At 44.8% G+C, this 25,045-nt stretch overlaps 1 protein-coding gene across 2 annotated transcripts in view; it reads left to right on the top strand.

The window, feature by feature from the left end:
* Positions 1-3,535: 3,535 nt before the first annotated feature.
* Positions 3,536-25,045, top strand: part of TMEM192 (transmembrane protein 192) — a 38,818-nt gene continuing 17,308 nt past the window's right edge. For both annotated transcript variants that reach the window (XM_077815429.1, XM_077815430.1), the window contains exons 1-3: positions 3,536-3,681; positions 19,894-20,040; positions 24,297-24,561. In XM_077815429.1, the coding sequence (XP_077671555.1) occupies positions 3,634-3,681; positions 19,894-20,040; positions 24,297-24,561 (460 nt within the window). In that variant the 5' untranslated portion in view covers positions 3,536-3,633. The remainder of the gene's footprint in view (positions 3,682-19,893; positions 20,041-24,296; positions 24,562-25,045) is intronic.

Here is a 25,045-nt window from a genome sequence, read left to right as displayed (position 1 = left end):
GGGAGGGAGTTTGGGTGGGGGGAGGGGTCTGGGTGCAGGCTCTGGGATGGAGTTTGGGTGCTGGGTGCAGACTCTGGGCTGGGGCAGGGGGAGGGGGTGCAGGAGGGGAGGAAGGGTGCAGGCTCTGGGATGGAGTTTGGGTGTAGGCTCTTGGCTGGGGCAAGGGGTGGGGGTACAGGAGGGGGTGAGGGGTGCGGGCCTTGGGAGGAAGTTTGGGTGCAGGCTCCGGGCTGGGGCAGGGGGAGGGGGTGCAGGAGGGAAGGAAGGGTGCAGGCTCTGGGATGGAGTTTGGGTGTAGGCTCTTGGCTGGGGCAAGGGGTGGGGGTACAGGAGGGGGTGAGGGGTGCGGGCCTTGGGAGGAAGTTTGGGTGCAGGCTCCGGGCTGGGGCAGGGGGAGGGGTGCAGGAGGGGAGGAAGGGTGCAGGCTCTGGGATGGAGTTTGGGTGTAGGCTCTTGGCTGGGGCAAGGGGTGGGGGTACAGGAGGGGGTGAGGGGTGCGGGCCTTGGGAGGAAGTTTGGGTGCAGGCTCCGGGCTGGGGCAGGGGGTGGGGGTGCAGGAGGGGGTGAGGGGTGCAGGCTCTGGGAAGGAGTTTGGGGATAGGAGGGGGTGAGGGGTGTGGGACTGAGGATGAGAGGTTTGCGGTGTTGGAGGGGGCGGGGCTCGGGCTGGGGATGAGGGGCTTGGGGTGTGGGAGGGGCTCAGGTCTGGGACAGAGGATTAGGGTATGGGGGGATGAGGGCTCTGTCTGGGGCTGGGATTGAGGGGTTAAGGGCATTGGAGAGGCTCAGGGCTAGGGCGGAGGGGCAGGGTCAGGGCCAGGGCAGCCTGCCCTGCCATTTGTCAATGGGGAGCACTAGGACCCTGCGGCAGCAGTTGATGCGGGGAGTCAGCAGAGCAGAGTCAGCTTGAGCTGCAGGCTCCAGGGCCGGGGGAGGTGAGTGGAGACAGCTAGTGGGGGCCCAAGGACACTTGGGGGAGGCGTGGGGGGGCGGCAAGTGGGGCCAGGGGAGAGACCCAGCCCCAAACATTCATGGAGCCGGGCCCCCGGGCCCTGAATATTACTGAGCCCGGACACCACGAGTGTATATAACTTGCCGCCCCTGGCTGCTGAACAAGTGAATCTGAAATGGCGACAGATCATTTGCTTAATGTAATAATAGTTTTTATACTTATATACAGTATTATCTATCTGCACATGTAAATCCGCAAAGCACTTCACAAATATTTATTAAGCCAAACTTTGGTTCTCACCTTTTGGCTATGATCAAGTATAATTAAACCTCACAATGGTTTTAGGAGGTACGTATTATCACCATTTTATGGATGGATAAACTGAGGCAGAGAGAGTTTAAGTGACAGCCCACGTGGCACAAAATATTAGGGGCAGATCTAGAAGTACTATCGAAGAGTCCTGACTCTGGGTTCCCTAGTCTAACCACTAGACACACTACATCTGCAGACTCTCAGGCCCAGATCCTCGAAGGTATGTAGGTGCCTAATTCCCATTGATTTCAATAGGACTTAGGTGCCTAAATACCAAGGAGGATCTGGGCTTATTCTGAATTTATCAGTACAAGATTGAAATATTAAAAAGCCAGACTTCATTAATTAAAAAGAACAGTTCCAGCTACCAACTAATGTAAATACATTTCATACCTCCTTCACATGTTTGAATCTGACTCTCATTTTCACTAAGGCCACTGCTCTGGCAGCAAAAAGAGGCCTTAAAGTAGATATAAATTACATTTACACTTATTGCTCCCAGAGCAATGTTAGGAGGCCTTGGGTCTTATCTGCAAAAAAAAGTTGTACCATTTTCACTAAATTAGTTTAGAAATGTTCTTCATTAAATTGACACAATCCCCTTGTATAGAAACTCTTAAATTGGTTTCAGAGTGCCCCATATTGATCTGACAAGTCAGTAATGAACTGACTTAAGCTAAACTGAAATAATGCACTCTTAAACCAATTTAGGAGTATCCACATTCCCAAGAACACCATAATAATTGGCACTAGTTGGAATCCTTATAGGGCTTCTTATTAGCTGCCTCATCTGAATGAATGGGTGTGGAAATGTAATGACATCTCAAGCCTGTAGTTCTGGTTGCTCCAGAACAGGCGTGTTGGCAGGGAAACGTGCACTAGAGTTGCCTGTGTTGTAATTATCAATACCTTTCACTTCCATGCCTATCAACCCATGCAAGCATCATGCAGTGGAATTGTGTCATGGTCAGGAAGGATGGAGGAATCCTCCAGTGACAGATCATCTATGCAAGAGCTGCATGATTGGGGTTGTCAAGGAGTCTGCTGAGACAGCCCTCTTTCCCCCAGCCCCTTCCCCTTCCGCAAAAGAGAATATTTGGCGAGTGAATCTGCATCATCGCAGACCCATTAGCCATGCTACACATAGCAGATGGTGATCAGTGGTATTTGCCCTCTAGCCAGGAGTGAGAAAGCACATCCCTCCTGTGGGTGACTGAGCTGGGGTGGATGTAGCCTCCTGATTTAATGTGTGCTCTATCTTGTAGTAAAGGGGGACAGAGAAAACACACAGAAGTACCCCCTGCGCCACTAATCCCAGCCTGGTATGCAGAGGAGGGGGGTCGGGGTTGGGCAACAAGCTCTCTACTCAAGGGCAGAGCTGGGCTTGGCTTAGGGTGACCAGATGTCCCAATTTTACAGGGACAGTCCTGATTTTGGGGTCTTTTTCTTATATAGGCTCCTATTACCGCCCACCCTCTCTCCTGATTTTTCACATTTGCTGTCTGATCACCCTAGCTTGGCTCCCGCTACCAGGCACACACGGTCAGAGCAGAGCACCACTTGGGTTTGGCACCCTTGCTTTCATGATTTCCATGGACCCACACTAAAGCTAGCCCTGCAGAGCAACCTTGAGCAGTTTCCCCTAATGGGACCTTAGCACTCTGGAGTTTGCTTTGGTTTTGGGGGGTCAGGGACCGTCTCCCCCGTTTATAAAGCAAGTAGCACCAAGGCCTGCGCTGTGACCCAGTACTTTTTCAATACAAAGCTTAGAAGTTTTTAAGGTCAGGCTTGACAAAGCCCCGGCTGGGATGATTTAGTTGGGGATTGGTCCTGCTTTGAGCAGGGGGTTGGACTGGATCACCTCCTGAGGTCCCTTCCGACCCTGAGATTCTATGATTCTAACGCTATAATACATAATAATCATCAGCTGGGTCAAACCACCGGCAAAGCTCACAGCCAGTTGCCGGGTGTTTGACGCAGCTTCCCAGCCAGACAAGACACTGCAGCCCAGGGGTGCGTACCCGGCCTGGCCCCGACCTCCCCGTGCGCTGGCGATGGCAGAGTTGCTGCTGTCTCGGCTGAAGCAGGCGGGAGCCGGCTCGGAAAAGGCAGGCGCAGCGCTGGGGAGAGCAGCAAGCGCGAGCCCAGCTGCCCAGCAATCACCGACAGGCGGCGCCGAGCGCCGGCGGGTGGGGCGAGGCTGGCGTGGGGGCGGGCTTAAGGCCGGTCGCGGCAGGCGGGGTGGGCGTAGGCCTGGGCCGCGCCGGGGAGGCCGTGCCCGCTGCGGGAGGGGAGTCGCCCATTAATAGGGCTGGGGACGGCAGCGGGGGCGCTGCCGCCGGGGGAGCCCAGCCCGGCAGCAGGCGGAGATGGCGGTGGCGGGCGCAGCTGCGGGGTCGCAGCGGCAGCTGGATAACGTGAGCAGCGGGGGTCCCGGAGGCGTCTCGCGGCACGTTGCAGAGCGGGGGGGGGCGTGGCTGTGCGGTGGGCTGTGGGGGGTCCCCGGGCTCGGGGGGCAGCCCGCTCCGGCGTGCTGTGGAGCCCTAGGAAAGCCGTTCCGCAGCTGCAGGCGTGGGGTATTCGTTACGATTCCCTGGGCCCTCAGGAGGGAGGCTCGCAGCGCGGACCCACGTTTTAATTTTCTGGCTGCGCCTGCCCCTTAGGGACGTGGGCCCGTGGGTCGGGACTCTGCCCGGGAAGTCATGGAGCGGGGTCCTCTCTTGCCAGCCCTGCACAGGCTTCTCATCACGTGACATTTAGAGAGTGTCCCTCAGTTTCCCCAGCTGCACAGACCGACTAATGATTCTACTCTTGTAAAAGTGCTCTGGAGGTTTTTTTAAAAAAGCAGGCGAGAAGTGCTTATAATAACAAACTAGCATCCAGCAGGTAACCTTACTGTTGCTTGTTTGCTTCACCCCCCCCCCCCTTTTTATTTATTAGTTATTTTTAAATGACTTGAGAAATCTCCCTTACAACGCGGTCCAAGAGAGTACAAGTAATTTATACCTGTCTTTTAAACAGATGTGATGGAGAACAAAAGGCAGCAGCCTGAATCTGTTTGCTTATTAGAAAACAAAACAGCTCTATTATATATACAAATATTACCAAAGTTTATTCAACAGGGGAGTTATCTGTTTGTGGTTTTGTGTAGCTCCTCAGTTTTCAGAACAGCTATGGGCTCAAGAGGCCTGTGGGGATGGATGGGAGAGGGGAAGTCTGATAGTGAATTGAAATACGTGTGGTGGGGTGGGCCAACAGGACTGGGAGCAGCTAAAAGATAACTGTAGGTGGATCAGATGGTTTTTTGTATGAAGGAGTGGTAGTTATGTTAAACTCCAAAACTGATCAATTTAAAACTCCTTCTGAAAAGGCTTTTAGGACAGAGGCTTTTTATTTATGTTCCTGCATAATCTCTTCCTGTTGTCTTGTTTGGGCTCTGATAAGGAACGCTATTCGCTTTTTTTTGTAAGCATGTAAAACACTGACTGCTATTTTGATGTATGATTGATTTTCAAACAATAGCACTTGTAGATACTGTGTGTATCACACACACACGCACAGAGTAAGACAAAGATACATCACAGAAGCAATTTAACTAGCAGCCCAACCCCCATCCACCCAAATTATATGTTATCTATAGTACCAAACTTGGTTATGCTGCTTCCTTAAGAAGAATGTGGAGGAAATGGCCTGGCCATGAAACTTAAGTTCTCTATTTAATACACAGATGACTCTGACCTTAAAATATATAAACTGTTGATGTAGTACCATGCCCTTTGAGAACAGGACCCTGGCCTTCCACGATGCCAGAGCTCGAAAGATAGAGAAATACACCCCTCTGGCTGAAACCTTGAGAGCTAAGGGTTATCGGGTCCAGAGACACGCATGCCTTGGAGCCTTAGGTGAATGGGACCCCAGTAACGAGCGAGTGCTGAGAGAATGCAGAATTGGTTAGCACTAAGGTCAGCTGATGCGGCAACTCATGGTGTTAGACGCAATCAGGTGGTCGAGGGACATCTACATAGATCACATAGGCAATGCCAGGAGGGATGAGCTGAAGTGCCGATGAAAAGCGCAGTCAGGAAGGTAACATACTTTCCTCATGGATTTTTCCTCAGTAACTGAGGATTAGATTGGTTGTCTATTTAGAAAATACAGTCTCCACTCATTGATATATATTGCTTTCCACAACCAAATCCCTGTACAGCTTTTCATGAGTGATGTACCTGAGTATTTGGATTCTAATATCTAAGCTGTATTGTTCAATCTATTCACCTAAATTTGGGTTATTGCTGATCATGTACTCTGTATTTCATATGACTTTTAAAAACTAACTTTTATATTTGTGGATAATATAAGCACTATACCAGTGGTTCTCAAACTTTTTTGTACTGGTGACCCCTTTCACATAGCAAACCTCTGAGTGTGACACACACCCCCCTTATAAATTAAAAACACTTTTAAAAAGATATTTAACACCATTATAAATGCTGGGTGCACAACAGGGTTTAGGGTGCAGGCTGACAGCTAGCGACCCCCACATATAATAACCTTGTGACCCCCTGAGGGGTCCTGTCCCCCAGTTTGAGAAAGCCTGCACTATACCAGATGTACAGATACTCTTTTCCTAACCTATGTATTATATAATTTTTTTAACATTAGCTGTAATATTTTACAATCTGTGCATTTGGCTATCCAGATGCACAGTCTCTACAAATGTAGTTAACTTCTGATTCTGGCATGGAAATGTGGCTGGAGGGTTTTGGAAGCTGGGGATCTATGATGTTCGAGTAAGTAGAATTAGTATAAAGAGATGCTTTTGTACTCTTGAAAACATAACTGCAGTAGCAAGCCACAAATGTGACTTCCCTGCATCTTTCTCCTCCTGTGGGTGCCCCCCTTGCTTTGACCTAAAAGGTAACCCTGGCCTCAATAAGTGAACTGCACTGTAGTGATACCTCTTCTGACCAATCACTAGTCAATTAATTCTCATGCAAGCCGGTATCTTAGAAGCTATCGGATATAGCCATTCATGTAAAAACTAAGGGTACTATGCTGACTACAGTAGCAAAGATTAATGTCTGAAAACATAGACTGGTCACGGGTTAGTGCTGATAAGATGGGGAAGTGATACATACTTGTAGGTATTTTTGTTGTTCACATGAAACTTGAGAAATTACACCCACATCTTGTACTCAAGTCAGTTGAAGGTGAATATTCACACTTCTGATTTCATTTGTATTATAGTAACATGGGAGCATTGTGTTAGTGCTCTTATTTTGACCAGGAATGGGAGGCTTGGAGACAAAATCGTACCTGGAAAGATCTTCAAAGTTGAGTATTGGTGTCTTGCAATATAGTAAAAAGAAAAGGAGTACTAGTGGCACCTTAGAGACTAACAAATTTATTTGAGCATAAGCTTTCGTGAGCTACAGCTCACTTCATCGGATGCATTCAGCGGAAAATACAGTGGGGAGATTTATATACATAGAGAACATGAAACAATGGGTGTTACCATATACACTGTAACCAGAGTGATCACTTAAGGTGAGCTATTACCAGCTGGGGAGGGACCTTTTTGTATTGATAATCAAGGTGGGCCATTTCCAGCAGTTGACAAGAACGTCTGAGGAACAGTTGGGGGGAGGGGGAATAAACTGGGGAAATAGTTTTTACTTTGTGTAATGACCCATCCACTCCCAGTCTCTATTCAAGCCTAAGTTAATTGTATCCAGTTTGCAAATTAATTCCAATTCAGCAGTCTCTCGTTGGAGTCCGTTTTTGAAGTTCTTTTGTTGAAGTATTGCCACTCTCAGGTCTGTAATCGAGTGACCAGAGAGATTGAAGTGTTCTCCAACTGGTTTTTCAATGTTATAATTCTTGACGTCTGATTTGTGTCCATTTATTCTTTTACGTAGAGACTGTCCAGTTTGGCCAGTGTACATGGCAGAGGGGCATTGCTGGCACATGATGGCATATATCACATTGGTGGATGTGCAGGTGAACGAGCCTCTGATAGTGTGGCTGATGTGATTAGGCCCTATGATGGTGTCCCCTGAATAGATGTGTGGACACAGTTGGCAACAGGCTTTGTTGCAAGGATAGGTTCCTGGGTTAGTGTTTCTGTTGTGTGGTTGCTGGTGAGTATTTGCTTCAGGGTGGGGGGCTGTCTGTAAGCAAGGACTGGCCTGTCTCCCAAGATCTGTGAGAGTGATGGGTCGTCCTTCAGGATAGGTTGTAGATCCTTGATGATGCGTTGGAGAGGTTTTAGTTGGGGGCTGAAGGTGATGGCTAGTGACGTTCTGTTATAGGACAGGCCTAACAAAGATAATAACAGAACGTCACTAGCCATCACCTTCAGCCCCCAACTAAAACCTCTAGGTGCCACTAGTACTCCTTTTCTTTTTGCGAAAACAGACTAACACAGCTGCTACTCTGAAACTTGTAATATAGTGTGGTCAGTCATCATTTTTCATTGCGTTTGATAGATATGCTTCTCTGAAGGAGCAATGACTGTTTGTTCTTCACTGGTTTTCACCAGCCAGGAAATGCATAAATCAGTTCAACAGGTTGAGGCTCTAATTCTCCCCTTCCCTTCCCTTCCCTTCCCCCTCCCTCTGCCCCGGATTCTTTAGCTTCAGCATGTGTTATGGGGCCAAACTCAGTTAGGAATGCTGGGGCAGATAATACAATCTGGTTAGGATGGCATTTTCTATCCCAGTTCACTCCATATGTACTCTTCTGACCATATCAATGAGGTATGTTAACCTCTTTCTTTGTGGCTGATGCATGGGTATGGGTTGACTTAGCAAGTTGACCAAGCAATTATAGCTCTGCTTCTTGTGATTCTGCCATGTTGATTGCAGAGACTAGTTTTGCCTCCTTTAAGGCAATGATGCAGTCATGTAAGTGTCTGCACTATTGGCAGAGGAGTTCAGAGTTTTGTGTGGGGTTTTTCTTTCCTTTGCACCAATGGCTTTCTAAACCTCTTCCTCTGCACTTCATCTCCCACAGTTCATCTGTGAACCTTGGTGATTTTCTTGGTTGATGTGGAGGGTTTGGGGTGAAGGTATCTGGATTAGCTTATCGAACCTTGGCCTTATATTTAGATGAGTTGAAAACCTAGGGAGTTCTGGAGTCTTTAGGGACAGACCAGCTTTGGTTGCTTACTGTCCTGGTAGGAAGGATTTCAACACGGCCTGGATGAGATGATCAGATCAGGAGAGTGGTATGTCAGTGACCTCACCAATATTTTTAGGATGAAGATAAAAGCCAGTATATGTGTGGCTGCATGTGTAGCTCCTGAGGCTGCCTGGGAGAATCTTATGGCTTCCATGTAGGCCAGGAGATCAACTATTGAACCATTAAAACTGTATGTGATGGATGAGGTTACTGGGCCCAAGAAATCTGTGGTATTCTGGTACCATGTTGGGCTGCAGCTCCTAGTCCTTCCTGGAAGGTGATATGGCTTCCATCTGAAGGCCTGTCCACCCCTAAAAGGGCTAGTTTCCTGTTATCCATTATTGCATAGCATATGCATGCACTCAAGTGTCTTCTGTAGGAGAAATGAGGAAGTGGACGAGGACTTCTCCATATTTTTTTGTGATGCATTCAGAAGTGTGCTGGGGGGACTAGCTGTATTAGGATAGGGTTGGAGACATGTCTCAGTATTGTGAGAGAGTCCAGGTGCTTCATCCAAAATCATAGCCTTGGTTGTGCTGGTTTTGTTGACTGCTGACCTTACAGTCAGTAGTAAGACCCAGGTGGTCACTTTCTTCTTATCTATTTAAGGATGTTGCTGATTGAGCAATTGGCTACAGATGCCTAGCTTTAAGATTTATCCTACTGTGGTGTTCTAAGGGGAATAACATCAGAATCTACTGGTGGGGAGGGAAGAATTTTGGAAGGAGTAACGTAATAGGATTCTAGATTCTTTTAATGGTGCTGGTGTCCTAGTTCTGTAGATCCTGAAGTTCTGGCAGTGTTGTGTTTATGGTCCAGAAGACCTGCATAATGGCTCTTAAACAGCACAACTGATGTAGGGTTGTGGTAGAAATTTCTTCTCTTTTTACCTTCTTAGTCTTCATCAACTGGCACTTCTAATTCCCATTCCTGTGTGGGCTGCTGTTGAAAGGAGGCTGAGGGGGCCAGGTGGCAGTAGGAGTGGGTAGCCAGCAAGGTGGGATTAGCCCTTGAAATAGTCTAGATGCTAGAGTTGTATATAATCATAGGACTAATGTGATATTTCACTTCATATTCTTTATGAAAATATGCTTATAATATGGATGTGACATGACTGAGGTACACAAGATGGCTCATGTGAGATTTCGTTGGAAAGGTTATGATTTACTGAATGTGATTATCAAATTTGTATGCCTGTATCATTTCTGTATCTGAAGATAGGAATATTAATGATTGTATCTGTATTTCAAATGTTAGTTTGAGTACCCCCCCGCCCCCCACCAGCCCTTCAGGTACAACAATGGAAAAGCCAGACAGGGCTAATAGGCCATTAGCAGAGACAATGGACTGTAAAAGAGTTTACCTAGTCTTCCTTTGGACACTCCAGATAGTCTACGAATAATAAGAACAAGGAATACTTGTGGCATCTTGTTCTTTTTGCTGGTACAGATTAACACAGCTACCACTCTGAAACCTACGAGTAATGGCTGCCACAGCCCTACAGAGACATGGGTCTGAGTCACCTGGTACTGGACCCACCCCTCGGAGTGCCATGTTCTTCCACTGGGAGACAAAGGGTTCCTGCCATACACGAGCTGTATAATGCAGGGGAGTGACATCATCCAGGTTATCTCCTCTGTCTTCCCACCCAAAGAGACGCTGAAAAACACCTGGAAGCAAGAACTGAACTGGAGGGAGAAGGGTTGAGCCCAAGATGGAAGGGTGTCTAGCTTGTGAATAATAATACCTGAGGTCTCCAGCTGGAGACCAATGCAGCTGCCTTTTCAAGACTTTCTTTAATCTGCCTGCAACAATATCTAGGATGACAAATTACTATTTGTAACCAATTTCTTTAGGGAAACAAGCTTAGTTTGCATGTTTGGTTTTATTTGCTTAGTAATCTGCTTTGTTCTGTTTGTAGTCTTTTTAACTACTTAATCTACCTTTTGTAGTTAATAAACTTATTTCTTGTTTATAATATAACCCAGTTTATGTAATTTCTAACTGACAGGGCAAGAAGTTGTACACATCTCTCTCCACATTGAGGAAGAGGACAGATTTTTTTTTTATGAGCTTGTGCTGTATAGAAAAACCTGCACAGCACAAGACAGTATTATTTTGGGTTTATCTCCCAAAAGGGGTGTGCACATGAGTGCTGGGGGGTGCAGGAGGGAGTCCTCTTACACAGAGATGACTTCAGTCTGTGTCTGCAGTGGGGTGTAGCCCTACCTGTGTGTGTGCTGCAAGAGGCTGGACAGCCTAATTCAGCAAAACAGGGAGAGGGAACCCAGGCTGGTTGTGCAGGAGAGGCTCAGTGAAATCCCAGTACATCAGGTGGCATCCCGGAAAGGGGTCAAACCCCTCACAACTATAACCAAATTTAAGGAACGGTTATCTTCTACCTGTGAATTTACTTACTAGTAGGCCTGGCAGAACTGGGTTTATTTGTTTTTAATGTTTAAAAATATAAGCACTTTTTTTTTATTTTTCTCAATTTATTCAGTTGCATGAAATCTTGGGAATTATGGGGTTCAGACAATTATTTAACAGATGTTGAGAGTTGAAAAATTAAACCTTTGTAATGGTTAAATTAACATGTCAAAATATACAAAGTAAATATCTTTAAATCAAACTGTCCTCAGGCAAAAATAAAAATGTTGCTTATCTGTAAATTTTAATTATCAATGGAAACACTTTCTTGGCTTTTGTGTGTACAATGAAACATCTACCAACATCTTTTGTGTATACATCTACCAACATCTATGTTTACTGATAATCTAATTCTTTGTATCCAATGTGTTAGGAACCCTTCTATAGGCAACACCAGTGGTTTAACCAAACTGGTGCATGAGCACTCTTAACTTCAATTTAAATGGCTTATTTTAGGTTGGATTAAACATGTTTGTAACAGGGTCAAGATGAAACAAAATAAACCTGGTATAAATCAAAATAAGCGTGCACACTGCCTCTTGTACTAGTTTTTGTATAAAAATAAAACTTGAAATAGTGCAACTCTGGGTAAACAAGCCCCAAATTGTTGTAAAACTCAAAGTTAATCTGACTCCTAATATCTCAAACCTGATTAATGGACAAACCTCAATGGGTTGTATAGGTTCCTGAAAACAAATATTCTGTAAATTCTCCTAAATGTGTGTACAGCATAAGAAGATTAATTTCAGGTAGTCTGGAGTACAATTAATTGAGTAAATTCAACTTTTTTAATGTCTTGGGTAACTCCTCCTAATCAAGATTAGGAGGAAAGGGGCTATTAAATTTTCTCTAAAAGTGAAAAAATACATGGCTGCAAGTGCATGGCTAGTAACTTCCACCAGTTCAGTTTTGGCTTTCTTGAAAACTTGGCAGCAAACATTTTAATTTAAACCATTCTAACATCTTATAGTGAACAGCTTACTATAGGTTGTCATAATTTCAAAAATAAGCTTTAGTATTTAAAATAAAGCTATAATTTAAATTTTTAAAAATGGCTTTTTATCTACCCTATCTCAAGGGGTTAAACTTAAAAGCACTACATGAGAACCTCTAACTGCTAGCTAGCCCATGCATAGAAGTACTTAATTGAAAACATTTGTATTTGAAATTCTAAAAGCAGTATTGAGCAGAAATTGGGGGGTGGCAAGTGGAGTAGGAAACTTTCCCTGGCAAGGAGAGAACTGAATCAATCGTAGCATCTACAGACACTACGGCCATGTCTGTACCGGCGGAAGCCCTAGTGTAATAATGTTGGTTAGCAGGGTCTGACGCTTCCATATCTGCACAAGCCCTAATGTAAATGTAGCTGTAGCGGAAAAGTGCTTTTGTTGGTAGTATAGCTACATCTAACTTTGCTTGGGCAACTGGTATAAGGTATATTGGCAAAAGACTTTTGCCAGTATAAACTGCTTCTACATGAATAGGGTTTTCCAGTATAGACCTGGCCTACGATTTTTCTCTTGGTATATGTTGACTTGCACATACTTAAATGCATCGGTACCTTCTGAAGACAAGGCCCAAGAGAAGGATTCTCCTGCAGTAGGCCTTTTTGGGCTGAGGACCCATTTTGAAAACCTTGGTGGCCACCCAGAGCCCTCCCACAGGAGAACTGGGGTGGGAGGGGGTGCAGAGCTAAGATTCCAGCCAGATGTTAACAGGTGGGGGAACCCCCTCCACTAACAAATGGGTCTGGGTGGTGAGTTGAGACCTCCCCCATGGGATGCAGGGAGCTGTGTATTTTGGGGGAGAAAGTAAGGGTTGGGACAGAAGGGGCTGGGGTGCAGTGGGGGAAGATCTAGAGGCTGGGAGTCACCAAGCTGGAGTGGGGGGTAGGGCAAGTTATATGGAAGATGGGGGTGTTGTGGTGTTGGTACATCGGGGGACAGTTATTACCAGAAATGTTACCTGCAAATGAAAGCAGGAGACTACTCTTCCCCATACCTGTGGAAAGAAGGGGCAGGTTAGGGGGAGTAGCCAGGGCCACCAAAATCCTGACCCACACCCCACCATCCAAAGCTGCCACATCTAATGCAAACAGATCTACCACTTCCCCCTTGGCTCCTGTCCTGGGGCTTCCCACTGTGGGCTCTGGGACCTCTTGAGTTGCAGCACAACTCATGTTTGGCCCAACTGCCCCATCATGACAACAGGGGGCTGGCCAGGCCAAATTTGTGAGAGTGGTGTTACAACTTGGTGCATTGGATAACAATGCTACTCATGCAAGGTTGGCCCCTCCATCCTCATGATGGAGAGGCAGCTGGCCCATACTTGAGCAGTGATGCAAACCTGTGCACCAGGTTGCAGTGCCTATAGCGGGGACCTGGAGCCCAACCAGCCCCAACACTTTTTACCTCCTTTTAATGACCCAATTTTGTGTGGAATTGGAACCCAGCTGTAGGCTCTTACAGCAACATACATGAGCCATAAAACCCTTTTGCTCGTTGGGGCAGAATTCCCCTTGCAACCCTGGAGCAGGGGTCAGGAGGGAAGTTTTCTGTTACTGTAGGCTTGGCCAGATTCAATTTTAAATAGTCATCACAGGTTAATTTCACCTGGCATGCTGAAACTGAGGGGAGGGGGAGAAAGGGGATGCCTTGGTAACAGCTGACCAAGCACTGCCTCCCCCACACCTTGTATCTGTAGATATCTGGTGTTACTAGCCACCCAGGGAACCCTCTGCAGGCCTGTTATCACAGCTCCACCTGCTGGCTGGGTGAGCAGGGGCCATTCCTGGGCAGGAGCTTTTCAGCAGTGGGGTCGTCTCCCTCACAGGTAGGAGTCTGTCATCCTCATGGCTCTGGCTAGGGATCTGCTCTGTCCCATCAAGACTGCAGCATTTCTTATGCCTGCAGGGATCTAGTGTCTCCAGCTGTGTGTAGAGCATAGCGCTGCTGCAAAAAGGTATTAAAATAGATACAAATCAGGGGTGGGGGAAGGCTAAAAATAACTGATATTAACCATCAGATTTACAAAAACAAATTCTGCCAAGCCTAGGTAATAGGATTTCTCTGTTGCTATGGCCTGTAGAGCAGCCCCCAGGAGCCTGGGACTGCAGCCAGTAGGGCAGTCAAGATTCTTCGTGTTAGGAGCATCCTAGAATTGGAAAGGGGCTTGCATCTCTGCACCCTCCTTCCCTAAGACTCCTCCTTTCTGTGAACCTGCAGGTGCAGCCTAGAATCTCTGCTTTTATTCTTTTGCATTTAGCATGGCTTACAACAAAGTGAATCAGTAAAACTAATATAGACAAGACCTTGAGTCTCTTTACAGGTGACCTTATCCCTAGAAGACCAGACTTCCTGGTTCTTCAAAGGTAAAAAAAAGCTGGAAAACTGTCATCTTAACCAAAAAAAAAAAAAAAAAAAAGGCCACAGATACTTATAAAGTACTAAAAAGGCATGTTCCTAACCATGTTGGTTTCTATGAAGAATCTTTACAGTTTCTCCTTAAAATACATTGCTAGTTCTTTATAGCTGCAAAGAATCTCTTGAATATGAAATATTATGGTGTATCCAGCTTCCTCAAGTGGAAGAAGAACTAAATTTGAGAGAGAAATCTGCTTATTTTCCCTGATGTGGCTGTCTGTATCACTGTTGCTTGCCATCGCTTTGAGTTGTAAAGTGGCTGGAGGGATTGATCTCACTGACTTAGATTTAAAAAACCAGGTAATTTATCTTCAATCTGGTTGAGGCTCCATACATCTAATCTGAATTTATAATTGTTCAATGTTACATTTCAGTTGCTGATTTTAATCAGTTTACAATCTGTAAAGCAGGGAACATTGATTTAAATAAGTGACTTAAATCTTGTTACAGCTGCTACTCTGAGTTAGTTTGTATCTGCAAAAAGAACAGGAGTACTTGTGGCACCTTGGAGACTAACAAATTTATTAGAGCCTAAACAGATTAATTCTCGTTTGGTATAATCATTAAAACTCATCAACTTGCAACTAAGAGTAGCCTTTACTCTAAATTTGATACTTCTTGCTAAGTAGAAGGATAAACTATATAACTGTTTAACTTACAGTGCATTTATATATAGTGTAACACACTTAGACTACTTTTTTACTTTTTAATGTTAAATGGTAAATGACATTTCTTATTTACTAGATTTTTTTTTTTTTTTTACTTTGAATTTGTCAAGCTACATTTAAATGGCAATCAGAATCCAATGAAACACGCACAAACAGCATTTTAAAACTTTAAAAATGTAGAACACAAGAATGGCCATACTGGGTCAGACCAATGGGTCCAGCTAGCCCAGTATCTTGTCTCTGACAGTGGCAAATCTGATTGACTTCCTGTTTTGTGTAATGGTAATCTGAAAACTGATTCAGCACATCCATATTAACTGTGCTGAATCTTGTTTGCTCCACATCCCTAAAATGCACAGGGTGGAACTAGTATGGAACTCTGAAGGGGTGCTGGTGCCCTGAAGGGACAGTGGGGGGGGGCGGGGGAGACAAGCTGAATAGTTCCAGCTAATCTGTGTCCACACTGGAACTAGAATAGTTGTGGCTGAAATGGTTCAGACTGTCACTATTGGCCCTATTGAAGCATAGTATACTGGAGATGGTGAGATTTTTGGGGAATCTACCTGTAAAATGTAGGAATTCTGCATGAGATTTTGAACTGTTTTGAACTCAGATTTTGGCCATACTAGACTCCATTTTGGATATGGGTCTCAAGCAGTCTGGAGTGGCTCATGAGTGTGAGTACCAACCTCATGGTATACTGCTAAGAAGCAAGGCACAGACACCAAGCTGAGATTTCACTAATCATGTATCAAGTGTGACTTCTGAAAGCATTATAACAGCCTTAACATGGAATCACAGACAATCCCTTTGGGTATTCTGATCTATTTTGCCACCCAGGGAAGCCTGTCTTTGATAGATGGTCCCTAAATCACAACAATATTCAGGTTACTCCTAGTCCCAAAGGACTATTCGCTTACCCCAGGTCAAGTGCACCTTTTATCTCTCACCAAAGACAATGCTTGTAGCCAATCCTATAATTAAAGATCTTTTAACTGGGAAAAAGAAATGAGTTATTTATAAGGTTTAAAGCAGGTGAACATACATGCACATACAGATGAGTTGGTCTTAGGTTTCAAAAAGTAATAGAAGCTGCTGTATGTCCTTCAGGTCTAACCCTAGCTAAACAACTGGGGATCCCTTGTTTATGCTTAAAAATCTTGTCCATGCCCTGAATTCCAAGCAGGACAGGGATTTTTATTCCCTTCCCGCAGAGCTCAAGATGATGGGATGAATGTTTATCTCATCCTCATTGGTATTGAGGGAGAAATCAATGATGTCTTTTGTCCATTGATGTGCCACAATGGCTTGTCTGATATTTACAGGCTTTCTTTTGTTGGGCAGGAGATGACACCTCTTGTGGTAAACTAGTATTTCCCACTTGGTAATTCTTTCCTCACTGTGAATATATAGTTTTAGAGCAAACACTTATAAAGGTAAATATTTAACATGTGGTACAGAGGTTTATAAGCAAGCTTAATACATGCAGCATCCTACAAGCATTCCCTAAAAACTAGGGCGACCATATTTCCCTATGCTGAATACATGGCACCTAGTAAAATTACTTGTATTTGGGCAACTTCAGTGGCAATCAATCAGAACTATGCAGTACAAACTTTCAAATTAACATCAAGGTGACTGAGCCCCAGTTAAAAAGGATCCAACTACACAGTATTTCTTTTTATTTACCTTCTTATCTTTAAGGCTTTAGGCTCACAGGGGGAGGACACGGACAGGGACTCTCTCTCTCTCTCTCCCTACCTACCTACCTCGCTTACACAGGGGGAGGTGACTGACCCTCCCTGCCGAGCACTCCACCCTCCATGCCTGGGCCCCCTGGATGCCGTGCCTTCCTGAGGCAACACGTGTGGGGGTATGCAGGTATGCCTGCTCCCCCCACCCCAATTTCTGACAGGGTTTACACCAGAATATGGCCAGCAGCAGCAGCCTTTCAACATTGCAGGAGGGAAGGTACCCCTGCTTCCAGCTGCAGAGGGGCAAGGGATGACCTGGCCTGTGTCTTTGCAGAGCTCTTCTCTTCTCCTCCCCCGCCACCCCTCCAGCTGTGCGGGCAGGAAGAGACAAGCCGCTGCACCCACTGATAGCCAAGCTCCCTGCCCCAGCTCTCCTCCTCCTCCCCTGAGCGCGCCATGTCCCTGCTTCTCCTCCCAGGTTTGCTGCCACAAAACAGCTGTTTTGCGGCGTAACAAGCTGAGGGAGGTGGGGGGAGGAGCGGAAATGCGGTGGGTTCAGGGGAGAGGTGGGGAAGGGGCGGGGATTTGGGGAAGGAGTCCAATGGGGCAGGAAGGGGGCAGAGTTGGGGTTGGGACTTCGGGGCAGGACAGGGCTGGAAGGGGTGGAGTTGGGGCGGGGAGGTGCCAGCATCCACCAGCGCCAGGAGAAGTTGGTGCCTATGATTGCAGGGGCTTCAGTGAACCAGGCCAGAGAGGTAGCTCAGAAGAGGGGGAGCAGCCCCATGCTCCCAGGGGGGAGTGGGTGAAGAGGGTGCTAAGCCCCTGCCCCGGGGCTGGTTGCTGTGGAGCCTGCAGGTTCAGGGCAGGAACAGGCTGGAAATTACTTTGCCCCAACAGCGCCCCTCCCCCCCCGCCCCCCTTGACACATACACACTCCAGAGTTTAGCTGACGGGCAGAGAGCCTACCCCATGCCAGCACTGTGTGAGGCTTTGACACACATGGGGCTCTGCTCCTCCTGGCCAGTCCCCTGGGCCAGAGGGTCTTGGGCTTTCCCTGGGGGCCAGCCCAGCCAGATGCAGAGGGGGAAGGAAGGAGCCTGCTGGTGAGCCAAGCACTCCGAGCAGGGGCTGGTTCTCTGCACAGCACTGGGAATGAGACGTGCACTGCTGGGGGTGATATGGAGGAGCAGCAGCATTCGGGAGGAGGGGTGAAGGGGCAAAGCAGAGAGAGAGAGGATAGCAGGAGGGGGAGCACATAAAGAACCAGTGGGTCGAGTATAGGTGACATGTAACAGGCCACTGCCTGGTGCCTGCTGGCACTCAGTAGCTATCGTGGCTCAGTGTGCAGCCAGTGCTGGCCAAAAACGGGATGGGGAGCAGGGCCCTGCTGGATGAGAGCCAGCATACAGTGGGAGCTGCACTGATTGGACTAGCGGGGGGGAGCAGCCAACCCCATCACCAACCTTGCACCCCCCCATCGTCTGCCACCCACTCACTACTGGTGGGTGGGGCAGCTGGTGAGCAAGGATCTGGCCTGCAGTAGGACTTGCTGGTACTGATGGGGGGGATGGACAGAAAATACAGGACAATTTGCCAGTTTAAGAAAGTCGGAACCCCTGCAGGAGGGCTTTAATACAGGACTCCCCCCTTTAAAAATGGGACATCTGGTCACCCTGATAAAGACTAAACACATTCTTAACTCTAATATCTATTTTACCAATACTAACACACAGGGGAGCCAGACAGGCCTCCAGCTAGGCATTTGTCAGTGTTCATTTGAAGCCTAGGGGCCTTGGCATGAGCTGATGTCTGGTCTGGCAGCATCACTATTGGTTTCTTTACTTTTGTCCTGTTGAACTAGATTTCCAAAGGCTAGTGGAAAAGGGATAACGAGAGAGGAGTTGATTTAAATGTATTGCAACTGAAATATAATTTGTTGACCAAAATTTCTCTCCCCCAATAAACCAGTTCTCCTGGTTCAGAGCCAACTTGCTTAGCAACAGTCACCTGGTAAGCAGTAAGGTCACCTGGTCTGTCTGGGATCACCTGTGGAGGCTGACCAGGGACTTGTTTGTAAGGGGCAGAAGCTACTCTATTTAGTCAAAAGCCATTTTTTACCAGTTTGAGATGAGGGAAACAGTGGCAGGGAGAGGGGGACCCTGCCTGAACCGTCTCCCAAAGGGAAGGATGAGCTAGTCAGAGGAAATGTATGTAGGGTTTATTTTGTAGAGACCTGTATCTTTCTCATGCTGTTAAAGAGCAATGCTGTGTTCAAGTCTGTATATGCTACATCTACTGTGTAACTTCTACATCTACATCTACTGTGAAACTTAAACTGTAACTTAGAAGGCTCTCACCTTTGGTAGGAGTCTGGGATAATGGTTATTTAAGTTACTGAGGTACCTTGAGGGAGTTCAGCGCTGGACCTGGGGCCCAGTGCTTAGGGCCTCACTTCCATCAAGGGTAACAGATTGAGAGTGGTGTCTAGGAAATGTGCCAGAGAGAGCTGGGGAGGAAGCAGTGCTGCAGCCCACTGAAATCTAGGGAAGCTTAAAAGATGCAGGGATCGAGAAGTGGGATTCCCCTCACAGCTGTCTGGTTGATAAGTCATAGGGACCAGATCTGTGACCTTTTCAAGCATGCCACATCTGAAGTATTACATGTGGCCACAATGTTTTACAGTTCTAATCTAGAGGGAATAGATAATATTTAACATAACAGACTTCTAGCGTGGACAAGGCATGACATTCTATTAACTTGTCATAGGATAATCATGCTAAAATACAAATTCTAACCTCATCCAAAGTAGACATGCTTAGTATATGGCAGCAGGCTGCTTCGCTTTTCACTATTCCCTGAGCTGAAAGCAGTAGCGTTACCTCTTGTGTTTGTAGTTCTTTTTCGTGGTTGAGATTTCAGTGTGGTTGAAGAGGTGTTCCACTTCCTTTAAATGTGGAGGTGTCAGAAATCTCAGTGATACTCAAATATTTGAAAAGTATTTTGAAGACTAAAGCCCATCAATAGGAGTACAGCCATTCTAGAAATGGCCAAATGGTATGATCTCTGTTCTTAATGACCTTAATGATTAATTTGTTAAATAACTTTCTGGGAGAACACTGAATTAAGTAATAGCTGCTTGAAATTTTGTGGTACGAGAAGATGGCCTGCCTTGGAAACACCCATTGTAAGAGTAATGTGGGAAAATTAATCTGAAACTCATGATTAAATTTCAGGGTTCCTTGGAGATAACGCAGAGCACAGAAGATGATCCTCTACTTGATGCACCACTTCTTCCACCTCATGCATTACATTCCCAACTGAGACCGAGATTCCATGCTATTCCTACAGTCTTGATTGCCAACTTTCTGTTGCTTATACATGTAAGTTTTGGGAAGAATCATCATTTTTTTTTTTTTTATTTATTAGCTTGGGTATGAGCAAATAATGGGAAATTCTGGTTCTCCAGCTGTGATGTATTGGATCTAAAGCCGGGATTGTGGGGACAGAGAGAAGTAACTTGTGTTGCATACTCCTCTTGCCTTGTATTTTAAACATTCCATCCCAACACTGCAAACTTTCCACTCACATGGATATGGCAGGTAATCTTTAATCTAGTCCAATAAGAAGTCACTTGGTTTTAGTGAATTGGATAATGTCAGTGCTACAAAATGACATTTAAATTAGGATGTTGCCTCAGGACCAAGAAAACATTCCTGTACTTAAACTTGTGTAGAGTTGATTTAAAAGATTTAGTAATTCATATTAAACACTAATCCAATCTACATTTTTGACTTGCTTCTTCACTACTTCTAGTAAATTTAGCCTTGTCTGTACTCAGCTGGTGCCTGGTAAAGATTCCTGAGTTGTCCTAGCCCACCTTCCATCTGCTCAGGTTAGGAAAAAAGTCTTAGGCCTCCTATGTAAGGAAACTTGGACTGATGTAACTGCATCAGTGTGTTTAACAGAATTTGGGTAGCTCTAATGTGGACAGTGCATTAATGTCACATCTGTAGCGCTCCTTCCTTTTTTTGTTTTAAAGGCTCAGTCTACATACAAACTGTATCAACTAAACCAGTTTCCTAAAATAGACTTCACTAGATTTGAGCAACCCCCTTGTGTGGAGACTCTTAAACCAATGTAAGAGTGCGTAATATCAATTTAGAAATCAATGTAGTTGGTGTAACTTCTGTATGTAGACAAACCCTAAACTCACTGCATGTTGGTAATTAGAAACATTTAAAATATGGCTTCTGTCTGTCAAGCTTTAGCTAGTGTTCTCAAGCACAGCTCCATCTGAATTTTTCTCACCATCCCTTTCTCACACCGCCCAGATATTCATCACTTGGGACAGAGGTCTTCTCAAGCTGTGGGGAGAATGGCAGGAGCCTACCATGGATGGCAAGGGTTTTGGGGAAAATGGTGGCAAGCAAATGAGTGTCTTAAAGATCATATCTTCAGGGCAGGAGGGAATAGGGAACATTCATTCCCCAGTAACTTGTACATGTAGCTCTTAAGCTGCTAAAGAGCAGTTTGGGGTGCAGAAAAGGCCGGGGGCGTGTAGGGAGGGGAAAAGGAAGGAACACTCAATCAACTGGTGGTCTGAGGGAGTCCTGCTACTCAAAACCAGATGTCCAGAATGCGTTCCCTCCTGTCAAAGTCCTCTTGAAATCAGTGTTCACAAATGTGCATGCTGAAAACCTCAGACTTACTCTCTTTGCAAACTTCTTTTTGTTTTCCAGAGACTCCAGCTCCATTTTCATCTTAACTTTCCCTTACTCAGTTTTGGGGTATGTCAAATTGATCGGATGACCTTCTGGAATATTGATCTATTTTACTCCATTACCATATTATCCAAGCACTTGACAATTTTTAATGCATTTGTCCTTGCAGCATTCCTGTGAAATAGGGAAGTGCTATTCTCCCCTTCTCACAGATGGGGAACTGAGCCACAAAGTGACTTTCTAAATGTCACACAGGAAGTCTGTGGCACAGCAGGGAATCAAACCCAGATCCTCATCACCTTAAACATTAGGCTATCCTTCCCTCTCCAGTCAATTCTGAGGATGTACGCACTGCATAATATTTGCTCAGTTTCCATCTTAATCATGGTCATTTAAAATATACATACCTATAGTTCCATGTTGGAATACCTGAGAAACAGCAAAGGTATTAAAAACACAATTTAAGTAACTGGACAGAATAAAAATGACAGTGGCATTCTAAATTACATGACTAGTGGACAAGACACTTGGGTTGGGAGATGGAAAATCTGAATTTTTTTCACAGCTTTGTCACTGACAGGCTGTGTGACCTTGAGTAAATCAGTTAATATTTCTATGTGCTTTTTTAAAATCTGTAAAATGGCAATGAAACTTTTTTAGTACTCCTGAAGTGTAAGGATGAATTTGGAAATGGAAGGATGAAGAGCTATGTTTAGGTAGTTTAGTTTAGGGCATATCTTTCTCAAACAGATGCAGGGTGAGAAGTGATATCCACTCTCCAGACATAAAAACAATTTCTGGCTGATCTCCATTTGAATGAGTGGATCCAGTTCAAGTGTTGCATAAAACAAAGTATTGTACTTGTCCAGAATTAATTACCTGGATTAGGGTAGTACAGATGTAGTTATTGGACACTTTTTTTTTTTAATTAAATATCCCAGACAAAAATAGCTAGCTGCTATATCTACCTCCATGATTTCTAAACTGAAATCAGTTGGATTATAAACTTAAATTAACTCATGGCACCATCCCTTAAAAAAATGGGGAATCCTTAATGGTGAGGTTTTTGATGAGAAGGAAGACTAGAAACTATCTGCATGCTTTTAAATATCAAAAATTTGCAGAAGTATGTCCTGTTAGTTCTCTGTATAAAATGCATGGGCTTATACTGTGGAGTATTATTGTAACAGGATATACACTACTGTTAGTTTGATATATGGAAGATATAAATCATGGGAGGGGGGAAAAAACATGTAAGAGGTATTTACTTTCTTCTCTACAAACTTAAGATCACTCTGAAATGGACCTATTATTAAATGGCAGCTTAGTATTAGAAGTACTTGTGGATAAATGTTTGGAGAGCTTGGAGTCCAATGGTGTGTGTTTGGTTTCCTCAGAATTCAAAACACTCTTGTTTACGATTTTAGAAGATCAGGGAGGCTTAGAATCAAAACCTGTCTTTTTTTTTTTTTTTTTTTTTTTTTCTTTTGGGGAGGGGCGTTTAGTTTTGTAAGTGCCTAGGTATAAACTAAAACTAACCATGTTATCTCACAGGATAATTATATTTGAGGACTCTTGCGGGATTGTGGTCCGTTCTCCTACAGCAAGTTTACTGTTGACTGTGTTGACAATCCCATAAGAGGATAAGGCAGTAGAATAATAACTTAAACAAGGCTTAAATGACTTCTTTTAACTAATCTGTTTTTTTTAAAAAGCCACTATACCTATCCTCTTCCGCTTTGTGAAAATAAATGCCTGAGTCACCAACTTAGTCTGCAAAAAAAATCTTGTAGACAGTACAAGGAAGGATGTTTGACTTTCCTTAATACCCTTGACTAAAAAGCCGTGTCCTCTTGTCTGATTCTTCAGCCGCTCAAGGCCTTGGGCCGCTAAGCTGCTTTCTGGTGGCTTTTTGCTTTTTTAAAAATAGGACTAATAACAGGACTGGAAGTTAGTGGTTACCTATAGATCAACTGTCATGACCTGATTACATTCAATATGGGCAACCAGAGGACAGTCCCAAATGTATACCTGGTGTTTCAAAAGGGCTAGTTTCCCAAAGCTGAGGAAAATTATGAGCAACACTGATCTGGAGGAAAAATTTTGAAAAATGGGAGAGTCCTTTAAGAGTTTATTAGGTGGCCAAAAAGCCACAGCTTTGGCTAGAAGCGCATCCTGGTGCAGTGAAGGCAGCAATTATAAATGACAAAATCAATGTAGCACATGTAAAGAGAAATAGCAATTGACATAAACTAGAAATCATGAAATGTATAAAATAAGGAAAGCTAAAGGCATCTGGGAAAAATCCATCACTGGTAAGGCTGAGGACAATAAGTAATCTTAGTACTGTGTGCTAGGAACAAAAAAATCTAGTAATGTTGTTGGTCCATGAGTAGATGGAGGTGGTAAAATTATTAATGATGCAAAAAAGGCAGAACAAATATTTCAGTTCTGTATTCAGGAAGAAGATGCATGATATACTTATTGTACAAAGATGAAGTATCTTCTAGAACAGTGGTCTCCAAAGATTTTTGGAATGTGCAACCCCACGGTGCTGCCAAAGAAAGAAGGAGGGAAGATCTGCCGCAGGCGTGCCGTGAGGGGGGCAGGGCTGGGGGAGAGAAGACCTGCTGCAGGCATGCAGAGCCGCTGCTGAAGAAAAACAACGGCAGAGTGCCGTCTGGTGGCGCTCCTCCTTCTGCACACCCCCTGGGGTGTGTGCACCACACTGTGGAGACCACTGTTCTAGAAAACTGCATTAGGGATTCTAGGGATGATCTTCTTTTTTTTTTTTTTTTTCCCTTCCATTTGAACCAATCCAGAAAATAAGACACAGTAGTTAAATTTTGGTAATATTGCTTATATTTTAACTATTAACCTTAAGGTCTGTCTCCTCTCTTTCCCTTCTTTCACAGGTTGCTTTTGTTGTCTTAGTATTTTTAGCAGGTATATATTGTTCTTATGTAAACCCAAATGAGGACGAATGCCCCGGAAACTACACCAACCCGCTTAAGGTGCAAAGTGTCATAATCATTGCAAAGGTAATTCTGTGGATTCTGCATGTTGTCTTTGAACGATATCTTCAGCATCATCACAGTAAAGTCAGATGCAGAGGATACCTCATGATCTACCGATCAACAAGACATCTTAAAAGACTGCCACTCCTTATACATTCTACAGGTGAGAGAAACCGATTTGCATTTTTCTCTTTTACGGATTCTGTATCAAAAAATACCGTGAACTGAACTACTTCATCTACGCTTTATGAACTCATAATTTTTAAGATTGTGGCACACTAGTTTGTTTGAGAGTGCTATGCTTAATAGTTAAATACAAACTTCCCTGCTCTTGCTTTTATTACTGTAGCAGCAGGCCAGAATTCAGCTGAGTTGAAATAGATTCAGAAATAGTAGCCACTGACTAGATGTCTTGTCTTGTCCCATCAACTAAATCCGGTAGTCATAATGTCCTTGGAGCAAACATGTGCTGCATTTGGCTGCTAGTCATTTTGCCCTGTTTCTGACTGTTGGCTGATAAAATGCTGACTTGCATGCATCCACAGGGCCCCAGGAATGCTCTTGGCTGACTTTACTTTCTGAAGCCATTGTAGGCTTCATATAGTAATAAGAACCTGCACTACTTAGTCAGCGTGCCCACTTCTGAG

The sequence above is a fragment of the Eretmochelys imbricata genome, chromosome 4 (assembly GCF_965152235.1).
Source record: "Eretmochelys imbricata isolate rEreImb1 chromosome 4, rEreImb1.hap1, whole genome shotgun sequence".
NCBI lineage: Eukaryota > Metazoa > Chordata > Testudines > Cheloniidae > Eretmochelys > Eretmochelys imbricata.
The sequence above is the reverse complement of the archived record's forward strand: the minus strand, read 5'-3'. Positions and strand labels throughout refer to the sequence as shown.